This window comes from Fundulus heteroclitus, chromosome 16 (assembly GCF_011125445.2).
Source record: "Fundulus heteroclitus isolate FHET01 chromosome 16, MU-UCD_Fhet_4.1, whole genome shotgun sequence".
Lineage (NCBI taxonomy): Eukaryota > Metazoa > Chordata > Actinopteri > Cyprinodontiformes > Fundulidae > Fundulus > Fundulus heteroclitus.
The window spans coordinates 13340989-13362962 of record NC_046376.1 but is presented as its reverse complement, the minus strand read 5'-3'; the positions used below and the strand labels follow the sequence as shown (position 1 = coordinate 13362962).

Here is a 21974-nt window from a genome sequence, read left to right as displayed (position 1 = left end):
TTGGAGTGAAACTGGTTGAATGATTTGTTTTTGTTCTTGTTTTGTTACATGGACAATCACCACTGAAAGTTTAAATGTGCGATAAACCTAGGTCACATGTGCTTCGCTGCCTATTAAGGGAAAAAAAAAAATCTCTTACGTAAATGTAAACACCTCACTGAATTTGTTGTTAAATGGACATCCACCTTAGCAGTGTCACATTATTTTCACGTCACAGCATACATCGTTTGTGGTCCCTGGAGTGTTTGTGTGAGACTCGATCTTTTTGATGTTTTGTGTATTTGCAGTTTGGCCGCCAAGAGGCAACCCACTAAATGTGACGCCGCAGCTGGCATGGCAGGGTTAGGTTTACGGATGAGGTCAGGAGGGTTGCAGTAAAATGGTCAGTAGATGGAGCTATTCAGCAGGACGGACAGGGTATCTGCTCAACTCTTGACACATAATGCTGACTGATCGCTATCTAAGCACCCTGGAGTTATACTTTAAAACACTAACATAAAAAAAAAAAAAAAACGTGAAGAGGTCTAAGATGAAGAGGGCAGAATTTGGGTGTATTTGAGGTCCCATAGATAGATTTTAAAACCCACAAAAGGGAGAAGGAAATTTTCAGACACCCTGTCAGCCATGATTTGTTTGAGAAAGAAACCAAAGCAGGCAGAAGGCATGATAATACCGGATCAGCACCTCCCAACAGAAGCTTTTTGAAACAAGAATTGAAAGTCTGGATTCTTTCTGTTGTTCCTCAGCTTTGTTTTGTAATGAACTCACTGTAAATGACCATTACTGTGTGATTTAAGGCAAACTGTCATCTCAATAATAAAAAAAAGAAGTCTAAAAATGAAATTTGCGTTGTGTTAATTGAAGCGAAAACAGACAAGACGCAATGATACGGCCAACATTCATAAAGTATAAAGTTAAACTTTTATTTTTATAGGCATACACTGTACACAGCCTTGACCTCCGTGTTGTTTGACTCCACTTGAGGAGACCTAGTTTCATACGAGTATGCTTTCAACATTTCAGAAATAGGTTTGCAGTACGTTGCAAAGGTATTCCCGATCCTTGTGTTTTGTTTCAGGATTTTATCATTTTTACAGAAACTAGAATATGTTTTATGTGGTAGACCAACACAAAAGTTAGAGAGGGAGGGAACAACATAGATGGTTATTAGAAATTAAATGTGTTGTTCTGATCCAATACCCCTAGATAAAATTCATTACAACCAATGCAATGCGCTTTGTGTGGAGATAACTAACATAATACCTCTTCCTCAACATACCATCCACACTGTAAAGCATGGTGGTGGCAGCATCATGCCATCAGGATGCTTTGCGATTGTAAGATGAGAAGATCTACAGTGTTGACTTGAGACAAGTGGAAGCGCACTTTCCAGCCGACCAGAAGCCAATTGCAAACTAGAGTTAAATCTTAAAGAGTTTTATTCAAAAACCCACCATATAACCTAAGTTTGAGCTATTTTCCGATGACAAAGATATCAGTCTCTGAATGTGCAAAGCTGGTTGAGACATCTCCCAAAACCATTACAGGTATAAATGCAGCAGAAAGTGGTACTTCATGCAATTACTAGAGAAGGGGCTGCATATATGTACTTGTCACACTTTTTCAGTACATATTTATCCCCTCCCCCCCAAAAATTCTATTTAATTATACTCTACATTGTATTGGTCTATCATATAAAACGTTTGTGTTTGTAATATGACGACCTACTGCAATATGAATAAGCTGAAGCTGAGGGGAAGCCCTTTGCAAGGACCTGTATATTAATGTGGACTTCAAAGAAAGCAAAACAAGCAATGTTGCCTTTTTTCTTATGTCTCAACCTTTCTCTGATAATTATACAACACTTCACATGCAAATTGTTTTAGTTTTTTTTTTTGGTGAGGAATCTTTTGGCACTTTTTTTTTTAAAATGTTAAAGGAAGACACTTACTCTCACTTTTTTATTAACATGATATGATGATGTTCTACGTTTGCTGTATATACAATGATCTGAGTACCAATTCTGGAATTTTGCCGAGGCAAGACCTCTTTTTTTTTTTTTTTTGCCATCTACAAAGTTACATTCAGTCAGTCGGTTTCTCATCTAGTTGCCTATTTTTGCCGAACATTGATATAAATGAGCTTATTTCATGACAGAAATGTGTTAATGAGGCTAGCTTTTCAGCGGAGCAGTCAAGGTACATACATTATAATCCACAATACTTAGTGACTGAACAGGAAAAGCATCTGACTGAAGCTAAAGTACTTGGCTATCATGTTTAGTTGATGATGTGTCAAAGGACAGCACATGCATTTCACTGATCTACATTATGTATGCTGGAAAAGCTCGCATAATGTACAGAGATGTCGAACGACGACCGGTCTTTAGATACGGTAGCAAAGCTAAGTCATGTCCACCTCCCTCTCTATTCCCACGTACTTCAGAGCATCGGCTTGGCTGTATCTGTGGGTGGAGACGTTAAGTTAGAGCAGTCGAACGAACAAAATCAAGAAGCAAGTATATGAACGTGTTTAAATGTGCGTAGGCCTTTCCCCCCCCCCCAACTTTACTTTTTAACTGATGGAGAGTCTTTAAAAAAGGCTTGTGACGCTACCTGTAATCAAAGAAGAGCTCCTCTCCCTGCTGGATGGCTCGCTTGGCAAAGATCCCGATGCGGTGGTCTCCGTTAACCATCACGACTGCGTTGGCCATAAGAACAACATCAGCGAATAAAAGGTCTTTAAAAAGCCCTCCATTCAGTCCGCAAATGAAACACTCACCTTTAGCGTAGCAGTTAGGATTAACTGAATGATTAGCGAATCGGATTTTGTTCCCCTTTCGCGTTGCATCCACTACGAAATCTGCAGAGACAGTGTCAAAATGTCAGTCCGGGGTTTTTTGAAGCTGGGTTCAGGTAAACGTTTATTAGTGGTTCGTGTGTTACAAGCAGAAGATAACTGTCTTGTGTTCTTCCTTTAATATAAATCCAGATTATTTATTACTATAGGCTGATGCTAACAGCTAATCCAGGAGGAGAACTTGACTTCAAACATCTTAAACTATCCATTTAAGCATTTTTAATGTACTTGAATAAAATGTCTGGTAATATATTGCAGCAAGAAAAAAGGGAAAACCTGCCGTTGTTCAAATTGAAAAGGAAGCTTGACATGTATTTGTCGTAGATCCTTCCTCGTCGGTCTGCCTCATCTTGAGAGATGAGCTGCAGGTAGAAATGAAAGGTGACTATGTATAAATCATACGAAATTGTGGGAAAAACAACACATTTAAAATGCGAAATCTAAATGAGCTGTGCGGGCATACCTCTCCACAGTACTCGGAGATAAATTCATTCTTCTGCACAGGCTCTTTGATAAATGTTCCCCAACCAGCAACGTCTGATGGCGCCAGTAGCAGGTGCTGAAGAAGACATTTAATTCGATTGGTCAGATTGTTTTCAAGCTGCGCAATATCAAAATACCAGACCGATGTCTTCAGCGTCAGGCACTTTCAGGAACCTTTTTGAGGCCTCTTTGGATGCTGCAGTTCTTACAGGACACCACTTTGCTGTCCCAGTGGTCCGCAGCTCCGCAGGTCATGCAGAGATCTGGGTCACACTCTCGCACGGCGAGGTAGCACGGACACTGTTTCGTGTTGCACTGAGTTTTACAGCGGCAGCCTGGGAACCGGTTCTGGCCTGCAAAACATTTAGACCAAAGGACACCGCTTGACCAGGTAAAGGAGCAAATTGTGTGCCGGTAATTGAAACGAGGCTACATATTTTACTGGGCGCACCCGTTGAATTGCTTGTTAAGTTGCATTTACGCCTAAATGCAACTGTATGCATTTAGGCGTCCAGACATGGTAAAGATGACTTACTGAAGTTCAAACCTAGAATTAGAGTAGGGGAAAAAGCTGGGATATAATTGAGTGCAGCCATTTTTTCATACAAGACAGATTGGTCTGAGATTGGTCCATCTCTTGGGTATACAGCGAAAAGTCCAAAAAAGAGAAAATGTCCTGTGGCCGGTTGTTGCGTGGACAAAAATGCCGTATGGATATCAGAAGTGGGAGGATAATGAGAAGACTGGCTCCAGTTCAATAAAAACTTGTTACGCCCAAGAAATATGGATTATAATCTCTGAACAAACAACATGTCAAACCTTGAAGCAGGTAGGCTACAGCAGCAGACGACCACACAGCTCCTGCTAGCTGACAGCAGGCTACTGAGATTCCCACAGGGTTACCAAAACTGAACCATAACAGACTGGAAAAACATTGCCTAGTCCAGTGGTTCTAGATTTTATTGGCAACATTTAGATGGTGGCATAAACCAAACAAAAGCCTGCGTTCGCTCCGGTTGTATATCGGTTCCGGCCATGAGGGTGGGGGTATAATGGTGTTGGGGGTATTTTGGCACTCGGCCTCTTAGTGACAACGGAGCATTGTTTAAACGCTACAGTCTAGTACTGTTGCTGGCCGCGTCCATCCCTTTGTGACCAGATGGCTACTTCTAGCAGCATAATGCGATGTGTGATAAAGTTCAACTCATCCCAAACCGGTTTCTTGGACAAGACAATGAGCTCAATGTACTCCTAGGGCCTCCACAGCCTTCAGGAATACTTTGGGATGCGGTAGAACGGAAGACCAAAATCGGCGGACAAACCTGCAGCAACCGCCTGGTGCTATTGCTCCAATAGGGCCCAAAATATATAAAAAAAAATGCTTTAAGACTCTGAAAGCAAAAGAGGGTCTCAAACTGTACTGGCTATTAGGTCTTTCTAATAAAGCGCCCAGCAGGCGTATTTTAGCGGCCTCTACTGGCAGATATGCTGAAATACAATTTTAAAGAGCGCAACGTAACACCCTCCAGGCAGACGAAGGAAAACCTCGAGCAATAACAACCCAAAAGTATTATTCAGATGAGAAAGCCGTCGATAACAAGACGCCCCCGGCAGGTTTTATTTTTCTCTCTGCGGCGCTCTTTAATCCCCCACTCCTTCCCTCTCTGGGATTACGTGTCAAGCTTTTTCAGGTTGGACGACTTTGACTCATGCTGATGATGCTGTATATCAGCCACAGAGCCTGTGACATCCCTTTGATTCCTCTCCAAGTCTGCGGAGCACACACATGTGGGGAAAAGGGGGCTGCTTCCTGTTTGGCTCGGGTGCTCCTCTGCTACGGGAAAAGGCGGCGTAAGATGGAGGGAGGGAGGGAGGGAGAGTGAACAAGTGAGAGGGGAAAAAAAAAAAAAAAAAGAGTCTTTCCAAGCCATAGAAAATTGTTTACTTCATCACGTCCTTCTCTTTATCTGTTGTTAACCCACCAGAGGACAAATTGCAAAGCAAATTCATCCGCCATGTGGCCGTTTTGGGGAAAAGCCCACCTGGGCCAGCCCTGTTGGAGCAAAGGCCTAATTGTAAATGCAGCTCTGTGGTAAGCTCACAACCACCCATGCTTTCCTTTCTGACTCCTTTGTGACTAGAGGGGTTTTACAAAAGAAAAAAAAAACCCAGCTTCCAGTGATAACGCCGGTTATGACCTGGAAGCTACCATTTGTGAGAGGTAGAAATATAAGCGCACATTTTATTGACAAGCTGGCGAACAGCAAAAAGTGACACTCACACTCGTGCTCGCATTGGCAGAATTTCTCGCAGAAATTCTGGGTCATCACACAGGGGCAGGAGCTGTCACATGGGTGGTCAGGATGGTCACACGGCTGATAGTTGTACACCTGATTGGAGGAGTTATCTGGAGCAACATGGGGGACAAAGCAGAAGGAGCGACATTACACGCTGTGCTAAGTGTTACAGATCAAGGGCAAGTGAAAAATCATAATTTAAGATAAATGTACCTTTCTTCAGCTGAATCTTTGCCCATAACCTGCAAGAAAAACAAGTCAAGGGATTTTACAAAACAAACAGATCCCTCTTTGTGCACTGTAAATATGCAGTCCGATCACATGGACAGACTAAACATACAATTCGATCCTAGCTATTAAACAATGCAGTCCGGTTCCTTTCATTAAAAGTCAATTTGTAAAACATTTTCTGTCTAAAGAAACCCAGCCAATCGGATCGATTCATTGACTTTTCGGGAAATCACTCCTCCCGAACAAGAACGTAGGGACAATGGAGAGTTGATTAAATCGAGTTTTTAACTTTGCAGTCATCCCATCCCACTAAGCATGCCGGTGGTGTCAGTAGAAAGCAAAGACTCCCTATTAGCAGGCGGAAACCTTTAGAAGAACCAGGGTATGAAAAGCCAAATCAGTAACTTTAAAGACACAGATGCATTGGTCCAGGAAAATTTGTTGTCCAAAAAAAAAAAAAAAAAAAAAAAGTACAGTGTTTGGAAACAGTAGTTCTTTTGGTAGCTTCATATAAGAGGGACATACGGCTAAACATATAAACTCTGAGCTAGCAGAGGAATCTAAGGGAGGAAAAACCAGAGTACAAACAGTTAGTGGAAGGAAAAGCTGCTTCAGTGTCTTTATCTAGGAGAGAGATGGGTCTAAACCCAAAGAGACAGGACCAAATGAATCTACGTATCTACGCTACACTCTTTCTATTTATGGATGATGGACTGAACACTGCTCCATCAGATGCTCAAAAGCACTTGGTTTTATTATCAGAGTATCAGAGTAAGTAGCCTATATCAATTTCCTCCCATTTTCCCAAGTTTGCTCCACCCTGTGTTGGTCTATCCCATAAAAAAATAAATAAAAATAAAATAATGTTTCAGGTTGTGTTTGAAATCGGTGGACAACTCCACTGGGTATGAACACCCCTGCAAGGCACGGCACAATAACAGCCCACCACTTGCCTGTGTTTCCTTTTCTTCTTCTGGGGCGAGATGCCTCCATCTACCACGGGGACACGGTGGATCAGGACCTCTTTCGCCGCAAACTCGTAGACCTGAGAGAAAGGTCAATAACAGCCACGTTAACCAACGAACCAATCCGAAACGCACACATCTGCAACAACTTTGCCCTCACAGGAATGACATTTTGCAAGCTGTGCAAAACAAACAAAACAAAACAAAAAAAAAAAACTTTCACAAAATGTCCTGCTTTGCTCCATCTTCTGCTTTCAAAACTTAGAGTGCAGAGACCAGACGCAAGAGTACATCTGCACACGCACGGACACACAAACCACCTCTGGCTGCCAAAACCCCGGATTTGGCCTCTTCCCAGGACACAGACAAACATAACGCTGCAGCTGGCTTTAGCATTTTCACTGAGCAAAGCAGCGGGCTGAATATCAGCAGAGCTGTGAGAGTCCAACAAAGAAACTGCTGCTTTCAGACAAAAAGATCCAGGAGTTGGATACGAAATAAAGAGGCTTGATCGACGGCCCCGGCGTGGATCGACGTCGTTACACGCACTACTGCTAAAACTTAAGACAGCAAAAAAATAAAAAATAAATAATAATACACAGCAGCCTAACAGACACCAAAATGACAGCAGATCCGGCCTCCCGAGACCTGCATGATATGTAACTATGAGACCTGTCACATCTGGTAAGAATCCCTGTTTACGGGACCACATGCCATACGCCCTTCTCGTCAGCCCAATTAGCTACGCCATAAAACCACAGACTCAATATAGGCATGTGTCATTAAACAGGAAATGACGGCGACATAACAAAGACCAGGGCCATGTTTACGACTGTGTATCTGAACAACCATGTGTCATTTTGAGACAAAACAATGAGTCTTGGGTGATTACTATTAAACGATATATTTTAGATGCTCGTGTGTTCTTTTCTTATATGTGTCTTGGCTTGTTGTGTATGTTCTACTGAAGCATTTGAAATGCACCGTATAAATTATTTAAAGCAGCGCTCAGATAAGGTAAGCTGGTGTTCTTTTGAGTCAGCTACAGCCGCACCTAAATTCAGGCTTTGAGCTCAAAAAACCTCTGCAAAACTGGTCCTTAGATGATCATCCGAAACATAGAAACTCTCCAGAAAACTCTCCAGAAAAACCTGGGCCACAACCGATAACCTGATTTTCCTTAAATGTTAAGATGCTAAATTGAAACGTACCCAGCATGGCGTCATGTGAAAAAAATAGGACACCCTAAAAGAGCCTTTCCATTATTTTTGATATATTGATCCCAATTATAATAGTACACATTTTTTCGAGCAATATAACAAAAATGCAACAAAAACTGAAGACAAGAGTTTAGAACTTTCAGCGAAATCTAATAAAACACATACAATCCCTTTCAATTGATATGAGATCCTTTCTTAAGATAGAACCACATGTTTAATTGGGGTATCCGTATATTTCACATGACTGTTTATGGTTCCTAAGTGTGGATGTCAGAACCTTTACCTGTTTGCAGTTCTTGGTACCAATGAGACTTGCAATGGAGCAGAAGTTGTTAAAATATGTGCCGTGCAGCACTCTGAAGAGCGACTCCTCAGCCCCACTCCACTGGACCACACAGCACTCCTGCTGCTTCACTTCATCTTCCTTAGTTGGAGTCTGGGAGCGTGAATTCCCCTCTGTTTCACACACAACCATGACAAAAACATGCGTTTATGACCAAACAAGAAAAAAAATGCTCATTCCTTTTAGAAAAGCGTTTAAAGCTCTTAGCCGACTTTAAAACGTATTACTGTAATCGTTGAAGATTGTTGTCATGCCATGTCGACAAACTTCGTTGTATTTTATTGGGATTTTATGTCGTGGACAAACAAATCCCATTTGGCTTTATAGTTTCTTTTAACAAAAAAAGTTATATTTGTATTTACTCCCTGAGTTAGTTTGCATCAACCACTTTCAGTTGCAATTATAGCTGCAGCTCTTTTGGGGTATATCTCTTTTGGGTAGTTTTGCGGAACTACAAAAAAATAAATACATTTTTGTCCAGTTGTTTTTCTATTTTTATTTTTTAATTTTTTTATGAAAAGCGTTTCTGAACTGAAATAAACTTGTGACAGATTATCCATTGGATATAGATTTTGGATTTTGACCGGGCCAGAATATGTTTTGATCTAAACCCTTTAATTGTTGCTCTAGCTGTACTTTTAGGTTTGTTTTTCTGCAGGAAAGTAAATATCCCACCCAATCACACGTTTTTTTTTTTTTGCCACTTCCAACAAGTTTCCCTGCATCCGTCTTCCCTTAAACTCTGCAGGGATTCTATGTCCCTGCTGTAAAACAAGCTTTCCCACAGCATGATGCTGCCACCATCATGTTTCTCCATGTTCCTTCCACCCGTTTTGGTGCGTCCATTGCAAACTTGTTTTCAAGGCTTCTGACAAGCTGCAAATTCTTCTAGCATTTTTAGATGGTAGATTGAGCAAATATGTTCAAAGTTTGGGACGTTGTGGTGCAACCTAACCCAGCTTTGAACTTCTCCACAACTTTATCCCTGAGGCGTCTGGCGTAATCCTTGGTCCTCATGATGCAGTTTGTTCAATAATCTTCTCTAAAGCACCCCTGAGGCTTTCACAGAACCGCTGGATTTATACTGTGATTAAATGACGCATACATAGACTGATAGACATTGTTAATTGACATTTCTGGATAATCCTTGTATTTACACAGTCACACACATATTTGAAGGAAGGTTTTGGACACAAAACGGATGCTCTTCACGTCCAAAAGGACAAGGCAGCGAGGTGACTGTTGCCTGGCAACAGGGTGAATAGAGAACTGCTGTGGCCACATGATCCAGCTTCTTCGTGCTCTGCATCAGTCTGCTCAACAATCTGTTTTTCCACATTATCTTTACACATGTGGGAAAGTCTGCTGAGTCACTGGCCAAGCACCGGCAATTCCCCGCACTGGCTTTAAAAGGAGAGTGGAGAGTTCTCTTGTTTCACTTTTTCTGCTCGCTACATCAAGATGTAAGCAGACATTTAAAAAAAAAAAAAAAAAAAAAAAAGGAGCGGAAAAGAGAAGCAAGAGGAGGAGGAGAAGGTAGTGTTTATGCAGAGGCCGATTCATGTAAAAATAATGCTGGGTTTATTTTAGCTGGCAACAGACTGCTGATATTGGGAGAAGATGTGAGAGGAGAAAGCAGGATATGACTTAAATGCTGTCATCTGCTGCCAAATGTTGCTTTTTTTTTGCAGATGGGGAGCAAGGCAACACATTCATGCAGAAGCTATGAAAACGGGGGAAGGCTATGGTAAATGATGCATTTACTCAATGAGTCAGTTCAGCCGAATTCTGGAAACAAATTGTGTCTGCTCTGGGCAAACTCACAGAGCAAACAACTTTATTTGATACGATATAAACACGGCGTCGCATTTATTATGGAGTTGTTTTCTGCTTTTAAAAAAACAACAACCCTGCTCTAGTAAGTATGCTGGTAACGTTCAACACAGAAGAGCTAACTCCCCTCAGGACAAGACTCAGCTGTGCCCCTACACCTCAAGGATCAAGGACACTCTTTTGAGGACCAAATGTTCATAATTTGGACAGCTGGATGGTTTCAGAGAGGGGTAAACGAAGCCATTAAATGAGAAATAATAATGATAAAAAAAAGATTTCTAAACAGAGAAGAAGGCCTCAGATTTCAGCTTTCAGAAGCATATGGTCCAGCACTGAGCCTGAGGCCCGGTCAGTTTCAAACCAATTCACACCTTCTTGCATGTGAACAAACCTCTCTTAGTGAGCACGCTAGCACTGGCACAAACGTTGTCTTAATTTTAGATGAATGAATATTGAAAAGCTTGGAAATTATCCCTCATTAGCTTTGAACAGAGAAATACCTCCAGATGACAAATGAAAAGTGTCAACTGCAAGAACTGAAGTCAAGTTGTTTTGTTTTTGAACCTTTTTCTTATTCGCTTTAGGTACGATTAATAGAATACCCGAGGAAGAGGTGGTTTCATGGTCACTGTCACCCTCCTTGCCGTCCTCGGCGGACCCAGCTGGTCCAGAGCTACTGGAACTGGTGGGCCGCTGCTGCCTCCGTCGCCGCCGAGATCTCTGCGGCTGTAACATATTCTGATCCACAAACTCTTTAGCTCCTTTCTGCACAAATGAAGTGTTGATGAGGGGGGAAAAAAACAGTAAGCGCCGAGATACAGAACGTATTTCCGAGTAATGGATGCATGAACTGGGCGTACCTGTTTCAGGAAGCAGTCATCCCCACACGGTTCGGTCTCCATGCGGATCTCCTTACTCTTCCTCTTGTAAACATTGGGTGTTGCATGAAAAGCTTCGTGAACAGAGACAAAGCATTCTCACAACCTGCTGCACGAATTGCAACATTCAATGCAATCATTATTAAAGTACTGGAATCATCATATATCCTTCTTAATCTTAAAATGAAAATAAGAAAGGGCTATTACGGTGGAGGAAGCAGTCGTATTTGAAGCAACGCCTACAGAAGAGCGTGTGGAAGGAATGCAAAGACTGCTCCCGCTGTACAGACTTTGCAAAAGGGCCATCTAAGTTGGGGGTGCAGAGAGGGGGAAGCTTTACTGGGCCTGGTGGTTCCTGTAGATCCTTGTACCTGTTGTGGGCGAAACATGTCAGATCTTAAGGGAACAGCATGTTCTTGCCTGTCAGAGGGTGTAAAAGCGTTGAAAAATTATATGGAGAGCCACGGTTTGGCTCCGTTCAAATTTCTTCAGTTTTGCTCTTTAGTCACAATTAAAGGTTTCACATCAAACTGGTTTTAATATTTTACAAAGGTATCTTGAAAAAAAAATACGACAGCAGGTTTTAATGCATGATTTAATTTATTAAGGAAAAAAACTATCCAAAATAGATTTTATGAAAACGTGGTTGCCCCGCATCATAATAATCAACTATCTGTAATTAACCCCATTTTTTTTGGTTTCAGTTCTGCTATGCACACCCAGAACTGATTACTGGATGACAATCAGAAAATCACTTAAACAGAGCTCTGAAAACGTATAAAGCCCTTAATAATCAAGCTCCATCATATATCAGAGCTCTGATTACCCCGTATGTTCCTAACAGAGCACTTCGCTCTCAGACTGCAGGTCTGCTGGTGGTTCCTAGAGTCTCTAAAAGTAGAATGGGAGGCAGATCCTTTAGCTATCAGGCTCCTCTCCTGTGGAACTAACTCCCAGTTTTGGTCCGTGAGGCAGACACCCTATCTACTTTTAAGACTAATCTTAAAACTTTCCTTTTTGACAAAGCTTATAGTTAGAGTGGCTCATGTTACCCTGAGATATCTCTATAGTTATGCTGCTATAGGCTTAGGCTGCTGAAGGACACCAGGGCCCATTTCTCTCACTCTACTGATTTCTACTATTCTCTAGTTTTGCATTGAATTGCATTGAAATGACTGTTGTCATTTCAGCTTACTGAACACATTGATTACTGGATCAATGTGTGCTTCTGTGCTTGTTTGTCTGTCTTTTTGTGTCTCTGCTCTGTCTTCTGTAACCCCAGTCGGTCGAGGCAGATGACCGTTCATACTGAGCCCGGTTCTGCCGGAGGTTTTTCCTTCCCACTAATGGGTGGTTTTTCTTTCCACTGTCACTTCATGCTTGCTCAGTATGAGGGATTGCTGCAAAGCCATGGACAATGCAGACGACTCTCCCTGTAGCTGTTCGCTTCTCCAGGAGTGAATACTGCTTGTCGGGACTTTGATGCAATCAACTGGTTCCCTTATATAGGACATGTTTGACCAATCTGTATAATATGATTGATTTTGACTTTGTAAAGTGCCTCGAGATGACATGTTTTATGAATTGGCGCTATATAAATAAAATTGAATTGAAAATCATATAACCTGAAGTTGGCCAACACATCATCCTTTGATCTAATGACATTAAAAAAAAACAGATGAGAAACAAGTCATCAACATATAAAAAAATAATTTTGTATTTAGTTGGACTACCTTTGTCTGATAGTCAAATTTCTTTGATGATCTGACATATTAGATTTTTTTAGTAATGTTAAATAGCCATATGTCCACACAGGCTGTCCAGCCTTTTTCACATTAGTTAGGGGTCAATACTTTTTTGGACGGCATTGTTGTTTTCTTTCTAAGGTCTTTCAGATCCTGACGCAACTACCCTTTGAGTATGAGAGCCAGAGAGGAACCCAGGATTCTTTATTCACCTCTAGGCTGCTTACATCTCCATGGTGAACGCTAAGCAACAGACTAGTGATCGTGGCGCAAATAGATGCCATTGACTACACTTTTCTTACTTTTCCTTCAGCTCCTCCGTAGTGCCCTTGTAGGGAAACATCGAGGCGATGGCTGTGAATATCTTATCGCTGGGAACCCTCTTGCTGCTGGACACATCCTTCACTTTTGGGAAACAAAGCAGGGAGTGTTACACAAGTGATCCAGATACGACCGAACATCAGGTTTTGATACAGATGTACAAACACTGATTGTGCAACCCGTGCGTTTACACATTTTGCAACCACGCAGTTTCCGCGGCTCTTCCTTCAGGGCAGTCGGTAATAACAAGATTGTCCTTAATGGACGCACATTTTTTGCATCTAATGATTTGTAACATCCTTATACGTGTGTCTGGAGTGGATCCATTTCGCTAAGTGTTGGCAAAGTGTATGGTCCCCACTAAATCCAAGCACAGCTCTGTAATAAGAGTCTGGGCATATCGGTGTCACGAACAAACAAGTTTCCTCAAACAAGGGCAGCTTTAAAGCAACAATGCCAGTTCAAGAGCTGCTGTGGCAGGGCGACCTTGTGGCAGCTGCACAGTGTAAAAAAGAAGAACAGTATGTGCCTTGTTCACGCTGGAGCACTCTAAACACAGACTCACCCTCAGTGGTGCCTCTCCTTTTTCTCCTGATTAATGTCCCAGCTTTAGCCTCCTCTGAGCCTTCCACGGAGCTCCTCCTCATCATCCTCTCTTCCTCTTTCTTCCCCGTAACCTCTGCCGCCGTCACCCCCACCTCCTCCTCCTCGTCTTCGTCGTGGTCAGAGTATTGGCTCAAGGCATCCACGAGCTCTTTAAAGATCTCATCACTGATGAACCCTCCCTCTGGGACAGAATCAAAATGTGGCAACCAAAAGCTGTCAAAAGTCATTTTTAAAAATATCTTAAGTAGTTGGTTCATTCAGACTCCAATAAATGCATAAATAAATAAGTTCTAGTATTAAGTCACATGAAATATATATAGTACTTTGCAAAAGGTTGAATTCACGTTGAACTTGTCCACCACTATCACAATCACAAAATATTTTATTGGGATTTTGTATGATAAACCGACACAAAGTGATGCATGACTGGAATGTTAGGGAATAGCTGCATCAACAAGAACGGTGTGTATTTATATTCAACCCCCTTTACTCTGATATTCCTAAATAAAATCCATTGTAACCAACTGGCTTCAGACGCAAAATGATCTCATTAAGTCTAATCTAACCAATAGAGTTTGTCAGGACCCTCGTAGGTTTTGTCAGGGAAGATTTAAGAATGAATAGCACGGTGGGGTTATAAAGCAATATACCTATTTTATAGCGCACTGTCAATAAATTATTCTAAAATGGAAAGAGTATTGCACAACTGCAGAGCATCAACGCAGGCATCCACCTGAACTGCAGGCTGGCCGAGCAAAGCATTCACGGGAGAAACAGACAGGAGGCCTATGAAGCCTGGAAGAAGTGCAGAGATCCAAACCACAATCTGTTGACAATTGAACTATTTGTTTTGCACTAACCTAATTAGGCCTTTACTGAAGAGTGGCAAATAAAAGCCATTTTTCAAAGACAGCCAATCTCAGTTTTAGTTTGCCTAAAGCTATTTAAAGGATACGGCAAACCTGGGAAGACGGTGCTCCGCTCTGATTAAACATTTTTACTTGTTGGCCTGAAATGCTTCGCGTTACAGAAAACTTTCCTTCAGCATCCCCACAGAACGACGCCGCCAACAGTATGTTTTATGGCAGTGATGGTGTTGGTGTAACATGGAAGCCGGTCAGCGTTGATAGGACGGTGGGTGGAACAAAATACAGGGCAATCCTGGGAGGAAACCTGCTGGAGGCCATGTGGCATTTGAGACTGGCGGGGAGGCTCGCCTTCCATCAGGACCACAAACCTAAACATGCAGCTAAAGCTCAGGTTCAGATCAAAGCACACCGATGTGTTAAAACATCCCAGTCAAACCCATGAGAGAAATCCAACCAAGAAGACTGAGAAATAAGTTTTGAAATTGATGTTCACAGATGCTCTTCGTCCAGTTCAGTTTGACTGAGCTTAAGCTCTTTTGAAAAGAAGGGGGAAAAAAAATCTGAAGTCTCTACAGGGGCAAAGCTGATTGAGACATGCCCCCAGAAATGTGCTGCTGCAACTCTAAGTTGTGTAAATGTGAAGAAGTCGTGGGAAATAGAGGGTGTTGCTTAACATATCCTACAGCTCATACCTCTGTCACCATGTACGCCATCATAGTTGTCAATGAGCTCTTCCAAGAAGGCCTCATCCTGCTCAAGCACCTCATCCCCCATGTAGGGAATGTTATGCAGGAATGTCTCATCTTCCACCTAGAAAACAAAAAAAAGTCTTCTAACTCTGTCTGGTACTCCATTCATGACTTCAGCTGTTTCCAAGCACTTCAATACCAATACAGCGATAGATTGGTCATCAATAACTGATAAACAGTGAGTTTTAAAACAATATCACTGACCAGGTGGTACAGCTTACCATGAAGTTGTGCTGCAATGGTGACCATGAGTACATGAAGGGGATCCCTGCCACTGTAGAGAGCGGTTTCATGGCAATGGCCTGAGAATTAAATCCCGGGAAGCCAAACTCCACCGTACACATCTAGAAGAGGACCAGAGGTGAGCTGATGATTATCATACTCTGAAGGAATCCTTTAGATGATCGTAATCTAATGCAGATGCTGTTTCAGCTCAGAAAGGGAAAATCAATATGACACAGGGGAATCATAGATGGACATATTGGGGGGACTGGGGGGGTCTGGAGCCCCCCAATAATGAAAAATATAGATTTGCCCCAATTAAATCATAAATCATCTTTATTTTTCATTGATTTAAAATAAAAAAAAATGTAGCAGAGGACCTGTGGCAAAGGACCTGTCTCCACATAGCACAATTAATGGACTTAACAAAAACCTTAGTCCCTTTTCAATTAGACTTCAAAAGCCCACTACATGTTCCATATGGGAGATTTCAGTTTCTCTGGGCTTTACTTTCACAGGAAAAGGGTCCTGGTCTGAGTGTGGGACATTTCAAGCCTGGGGCTTTGTTCAATGGGCAGGTTTGTGTGCAGCAAGAAAAACTGTCCATCACAAGGGGGAGTAAGGAGCAGTAGGAGTCTACAAACGATTTTATACTAAAAAATACTATTTAAAAATGTTTTTAGGCAAGAAAGTACACCTGCAAACTTTAGCTATGCAGTCAGTTCATCAAGCATATGAGCCAGTTTTGAATGTGTTTTTTGGACTTGTGTGGAGAGGCAGAGACCCGTGACAGGCGGGTGTTGCCAGGGAAGCTGCAGTGGGAGACCCCCCATTGGTGCAGCATTTAGTCAGCCTATGATTTCCTACAGACTGGATCTGTTTGTGTGGCTGAAAGGCGAATATAAAGCGTTTACTAAGCTTGTGACAATCTGCAAGTACCAGATATCAAATGTGAAAATCTTCTCTGGATGTTTTCGGTATTTTAAGAAAACATATTTCCTTAAGACTTTTCATTTAAACCTACGCTGATGGACTGTGAACTTTTACTATTTGTAAACTATGAACCACATCTGAGGAAAAAAAAGAAAAGACAAGAGACACTCCAGCTCCAGCGGCACGTTTCACCTGTCGATGCGCCGCGTTTTGAGATTTCAAGCATTTGAGAGTCCTAAGCAGCAGACTCTAGAGTTGGAAAATCTGAACTTTGAAGCTGGACGTGGAGCATCAACGAATCAGAGAGACTCCACTATGCGACGTAGTGGCGCATTTTCCAACGGCACGGAAGGACCATGAAAAGCCAGGAAGTCAGCAATGGAGGAGAAAACACATCGTCACTGTTTGTGCCCATCTTATTATCTATGATCAGTCGAGCTATCAGTACAGAGAAAGTTATAGAAAGGACCTTGCCTGGAGGAAGATTAGCGAGGAAGTTGGGATCTTGGGTAAATCATCATAACTTTTACCATGGTAAATATTTCCTCGCATTTGAGGAAAAGAACAGGGCAGCTCCTCCCAATGTGCGTCAAACCAATATGTCCACACTATGCTCAGAGAGTCAAAAATGCTCTGCACAAGCGTCCAAGTTGAGGCATTGGATGCCTTTGTCAGTGCTCAAATTATGTTCTGTCTGAATGCAGGATAAGGTGTCAATTAGGTTTAGGGTGGGGTTTTAACATTTTAACTCAATGAGGCAAACTTTGGAGCAGACAGTTGATAGTCTCGTCTCCCCTCTCCGCTTCTGTCCCCCACCACCACTGAGGTCCCTGCCCAGAGGCAGAAATAAGAGGTTTTATTTTTATTCTTTACACAAACAGGAGTATAACATGGTAAAACATGGCAGTGCAGAGTCGAATGGGCGAAAAAGGGTAGGACCGGTTTACAAGGGGCTAAGGAGGTGTAACGCCATCAGGAAAACCAGTTGTGTGTTCTCGGTCCTGGTTCTCCAGTGTTCGCCTGAATAAATGTCAGGATACGGATACAGTTTTGTCTGTTTGACCTGTGTGGTCTTCTTACCCGCTGGACCAGAGTTGTACCCCAATTTTTCTCACCGCAGTTTTCCTTACAACTTCCCCATATGTCAATGGGCTGTTTTACATAAACGTGTTTAACCATGTTAGACCAAAGCTCGTTAAGTTCTTTTGTTAAAGGTTTGTCTAAGTGATAAGTGCGTTTTTGGGAAGAGTGTGAAATGAGACGGAGGGAGCGACCGACCGTTGCAAGCAGCTGACCGCTGCTGAAACTGAGGAGAGAAAGGAGACAGTAGAAGCAAACAATAGAAGCTAGAGAAGGAAAGACAGAAGAAGCAATAAAAATGTCAAAACAATTTTTGATTATGACTAAATTATTCAGTCGCATATTACTCAGTTTTGATTCAGATGGCAATAATTGCCCTCTGGTGACATGCAGCTTTTCTGTGGTGGACGCCCCCCCTACAAAAAAAAAAAAAAAAAAAAAAGAAGAAACTGCACTTGAGAAATCTCTCAATTTATTGTTTCCAACCACAACAATGAAATGGAATTTTCACCCTTCAGTGACTCAGGGCCACAATTCTCTTTTTGACTGTCTATTTGGGATGCCTTGAGATTAACACTTCACATTTAATGGAAACCCAGCATACCGTGTTGGTGGCCTTTATCCCTTTCACTCACGATTTCCCTCTTTTTAACAGAGAACATACCTTCTTATTTGCCAGAGATCCGCTGATGGATGAGACAGGTATGGCCTGAACCCTGAGCTTGGACCACTCCGCATTCAGAAGATCAGTCTGCAGCTCAATCTTTTGCCTGTTGGACATGAACAAGCTCTGGAAACAAAAACAAAAACAAAAAAAAAGGAGACCAAATTACATAAACTCAAATGAAGGCTATATCTCACATACAAACAACATACTCTGCATAAAAACATAAATCAACCAGTCAGGTGTCAATGACTGGTTTGACGCACCTTGACTTCGTCTACCTTTTTGAGCCGCTTTAGCTGGCGAAGGCGCATGTACTCGGACTTGACCCTCCTTCTCCACTCCAGGAGACTGCGGGAAGGAGTAAAAGAGCCAGGCGGAGGCCTTGGAGTTGATGGGATAGCACTGGTGCCAGAGGCCAGGGCTGTAGCAGCTGTTTCTTCCATCATTCCTTGAAAAGTCAAAAAGAGCATCCAGCATGCAAGTTGAACTTTGAAGTAGATTTAAAATCCACATCCTTGGCCGGTCATCTGGCCTCCAAAAAAAACCAACTGTTAGATATTTTGCAGTACATCGGATATACTTTCAGCTCCATCTAGTCAATTAAATTCAATACAATTTTGTGTGATTCTGTGCATTTTTTTGTCTCTCTTTTTGTGTCTCTGCTCTGTCTTCTCTAACCCTCAGTTGGTCGAGGCAGATGACCGTTCACACTGAGTCTGGTTCTGCTGGAGGTTTTTCCTTCCCATTAAAAGGGAGTTTTCCTCTCCACTGTCGCTTCATGCTTGCACAGTATGAGGGATTGCTGCAAAGCCATGGACAATGCAGATGACTCTCCACTGTGGCTCTACACTCTTTCATGAGGAGTGAATGCTGCTTGTCAAGACTTGATGCAATCAACTGGGTTTCCTTAGATAGGAAATTTATGATCAATCTGTATAATCTGATCCAATCTTTATAATCTGATCCAATCTGTATAATCTGATTGAATCTGACTTTGTAAAGGGCCTTGAGATGACATGTATCATGAATTGGCGCTATATAAATAAAATTGAATTGAACTGAATTTACAAAGCCAAACTTTACAAGACAGATCCACGTAATATCCATTTAATCCAAACTGATCATGATTAAATTAAAACAACTTCTTTCCCAACAATCCAATAACATGCAGCTCTAGTCATTAGGTTTACATTAAATATCAGCATGAATGTCATATTAATCTTTGGTTGTTATTGTACTTGACAAATTGTCGTCCAGGTTGGAGTCATGATACAAAAAACAACTTGAACTGTAAAATTGAGTTTAAAAGGCAGTTTCTCCAGTGGTAAAATTATAACTACTCAAATAAAAAGATATGCTTACTAATATTTGACTAAATTGCTGTTAGCAAGACAGAAACCTTCTTGGCCGAAGTGGGAGGGCTAATTCGAATTTTATGGATCTGCCTTTGAAGGATTTTTCCAGAATTTTGAAAAAGGATGGAGGTTGGTGGCATTTCAGACACTGAAAAGGTCCTCTCAGGACCTTCAAGTAAAACCAAAATGTGCAGATGCCCACATGGACAAACCAATTAACTTCAGGGGAAACATATATTTGCCAAAAAAAAGACAACGAAGGAACAATCTGGTACAGAGGGAAGAGGAATATTAGCCAAGTCATGAATGCTAGTGGCAGCATCATGCTGAGGGTCTGTTTAGGTGTCAGAGGTACTGTAGGTTTGGACAGTGTGTGGAATAATAAAGGAGGTCCACTCTTCAACTTCACCACTAATCAACAGCTAGATGGCTGAAAGCTGCACTCAACTACGGAGGATCCAATCCTACTCAACTGGTTGCTCCATCGGGACAACGAACCCTACCACGGACCAAAACTGGTTCTGGAACAGCTAAAGGAGGCTAGCATTAGCCTCAAAATGCATCTGGTCAAACTACAACCTAGGTACGACAGACATTTTGTCACATATTAGTGGGGATGTGTGTGTATATTTGACCCTCCATGTGAAATCTTAAGAGAAAATCCACATTGAATCCAGACTTATGCAAACAATTCTTTGTTTTAAAATTAATTGAGAGGATTCGATGTATAATTATTCTGTCCTTCATAAAAAGGTCCAAATTACATCTATGACATTCATAATGAAGCTGAGGGGATGTGAACTTCAATCATCATTCAGCCAAGGCAGTGTGATCCTAATTATTTGTACTGTAATTAAGTCAATTGCTCATATACCCCAAAAAGGATTAAAAAGGCTGTCAAAATAATGATTCCCAAAAGAAGGTTCGATGGTAAACCTATAACACAATCTCCTTTTCTAGAGGAAAAAAAAGCACTTCCCCGTTTACCCTAGAAATAGTGCCCCCTTCTGTTGGCAAAACAAAACTGACAAAAAAACAGGAAAACAATCCCACCGTAAGGGAGATTTAAACTGCACCATGTTTTCTGCTATTCTCTAACGGGGGGCCTCTGCAACAGCAGTGCACGTTTATTGCGGCCCGTGAATAAGATCTAGGAGTTTAACAGCGTGGAGCATCCACATTGCTACGAAGTGGGCGTGCCTCCACAGAGCAGAAAAGTGCGTAGTACAGTTTTTCTGTGCTACATCATGGCCTGAGTGAGCGTCAACGTCACTATTCACGATAGAACATCCAAAATAAGCATAAAAAAGGCGAAACTTAGCGCCGAGAACTGCATTAGGACGGTTTTTTCCTTTTTTGTAATCGAGGAGAAGGAAGCGTGCAAGCGTGTGATCCAACACAGATGAAGTGCGCTGCGTCCTCAGGGTGCAGCCACGGCAACTACACGGTGCCCATTTAAATGGGGAACACTTTGACGACGTGCCCACCCGAGCTCCGCAACGACGGCGCGGCATTCTGGCACACGAGTGCGCACGTCCACATCCACACACCAAGTGTCGCGGTTATCAAATACCTTCGAGATCCTCGCGTCCTCTCTGCTGCGACAACAGCCCCGCAATGCGATCAAGTCCCTCTCTGAACGTGCGTGTGTGAGACTGTGTGTGTGTGTGTGTATGTGTGTGTGAGAGAGAGAGAGAGCGAGAGAGAGAGCGCTTGAAAAATTAAGGTTGTCTTTGCTGTGGATCTGACGTAAGGTTCGTGTCCACGCGTGGGCACGTCACAGAAATCCCAACGTTGTCCGCGGACATGGTGCTGAGAGGGTTGCTGTTGCCGTGGCTTAGCTGCGCACTTTAGCTCGACCAGAGGCAGGACAGTGACGCCTCTATTATGATGCAGCCTTTCCGAGCAGAGGAGCCAGGATTTACGCCTGCTCTGCGTCCCAGGAATAAAAAGCAGCTCGGCGCTGCCGCGGCTCAGCCATTACTCGCGCACGCAGGGACTGATTAACTGCGCGGAGCGTCGTGGTCACATAAACACTGCACACGCATGACAGTCTTCGGGGCCGGTGGTTAGTGATATTAATATTTTTTTTTTTTTTTAGAAAATATATCTGACCACCCGTAGGCGTGAAATACAAGAATCAAAATACATTATAAGACGTTTTAAAATAAAAATAAATAAATAAATTAGGTTACAAAGAAGGAGGGAAACAAATGTAGCATATTATCATAAAACGGAAAACAGCTCCACAATATATTTGACTGATTTACAGACTAAAGTAAGAGCTAAAAAACAGCTGTTTCCTAAAATTCCGACGG

The 21974-nt window shown here is 42.2% G+C and overlaps 1 protein-coding gene across 2 annotated transcripts; it reads right to left on the bottom strand.

Moving 5' to 3' along the window:
* Positions 1–262: 262 nt before the first annotated feature.
* ezh1 (enhancer of zeste 1 polycomb repressive complex 2 subunit) lies at positions 263–21654 on the bottom strand. Of its 2 annotated transcripts, XM_012878703.3 has the most exons (20): positions 21230–21654; positions 18565–18749; positions 18299–18424; positions 15621–15743; positions 15343–15460; positions 13741–13962; positions 13157–13259; positions 11317–11480; positions 11092–11183; positions 10834–10996; positions 8339–8511; positions 6824–6915; positions 5853–5881; positions 5624–5749; positions 3517–3695; positions 3323–3418; positions 3140–3221; positions 2782–2862; positions 2616–2700; positions 263–2464 (listed from the first exon to the last, which is right to left on the bottom strand). In XM_012878703.3, exons 2-20 carry the CDS (start codon positions 18745–18747, stop codon positions 2404–2406), a joined length of 2298 nt encoding a protein of 765 aa, XP_012734157.2. In that variant the 5' UTR covers positions 18748–18749; positions 21230–21654; the 3' UTR covers positions 263–2403. The 2 variants fall into 2 exon arrangements, with proteins under 2 accessions (XP_012734157.2, XP_036003722.1); XM_036147829.1 differs by lacking the exon at positions 21230–21654 and having other exon boundaries at positions 18580–18770.
* Positions 21655–21974: the final 320 nt, after the last annotated feature.

Bases quoted from the DNA above. Each gene is read 5' to 3' on its own strand.
- ezh1 (XM_012878703.3), bottom strand. From the start codon at position 18,747: ATGATGGAAGAAACAGCTGCTACAGCCCTGGCCTCTGGCACCAGTGCT. The intron at 15,461-15,620 runs GTAAGCTGTACC...TTTGTTTTCTAG, and splicing joins CATTGCAGCACAACTTCATG to GTGGAAGATGAGACATTCCT. The intron at 11,481-13,156 runs GTAAGAAAAGTG...CGCCCACAACAG, and splicing joins ACGGAGGAGCTGAAGGAAAA to GTACAAGGATCTACAGGAAC.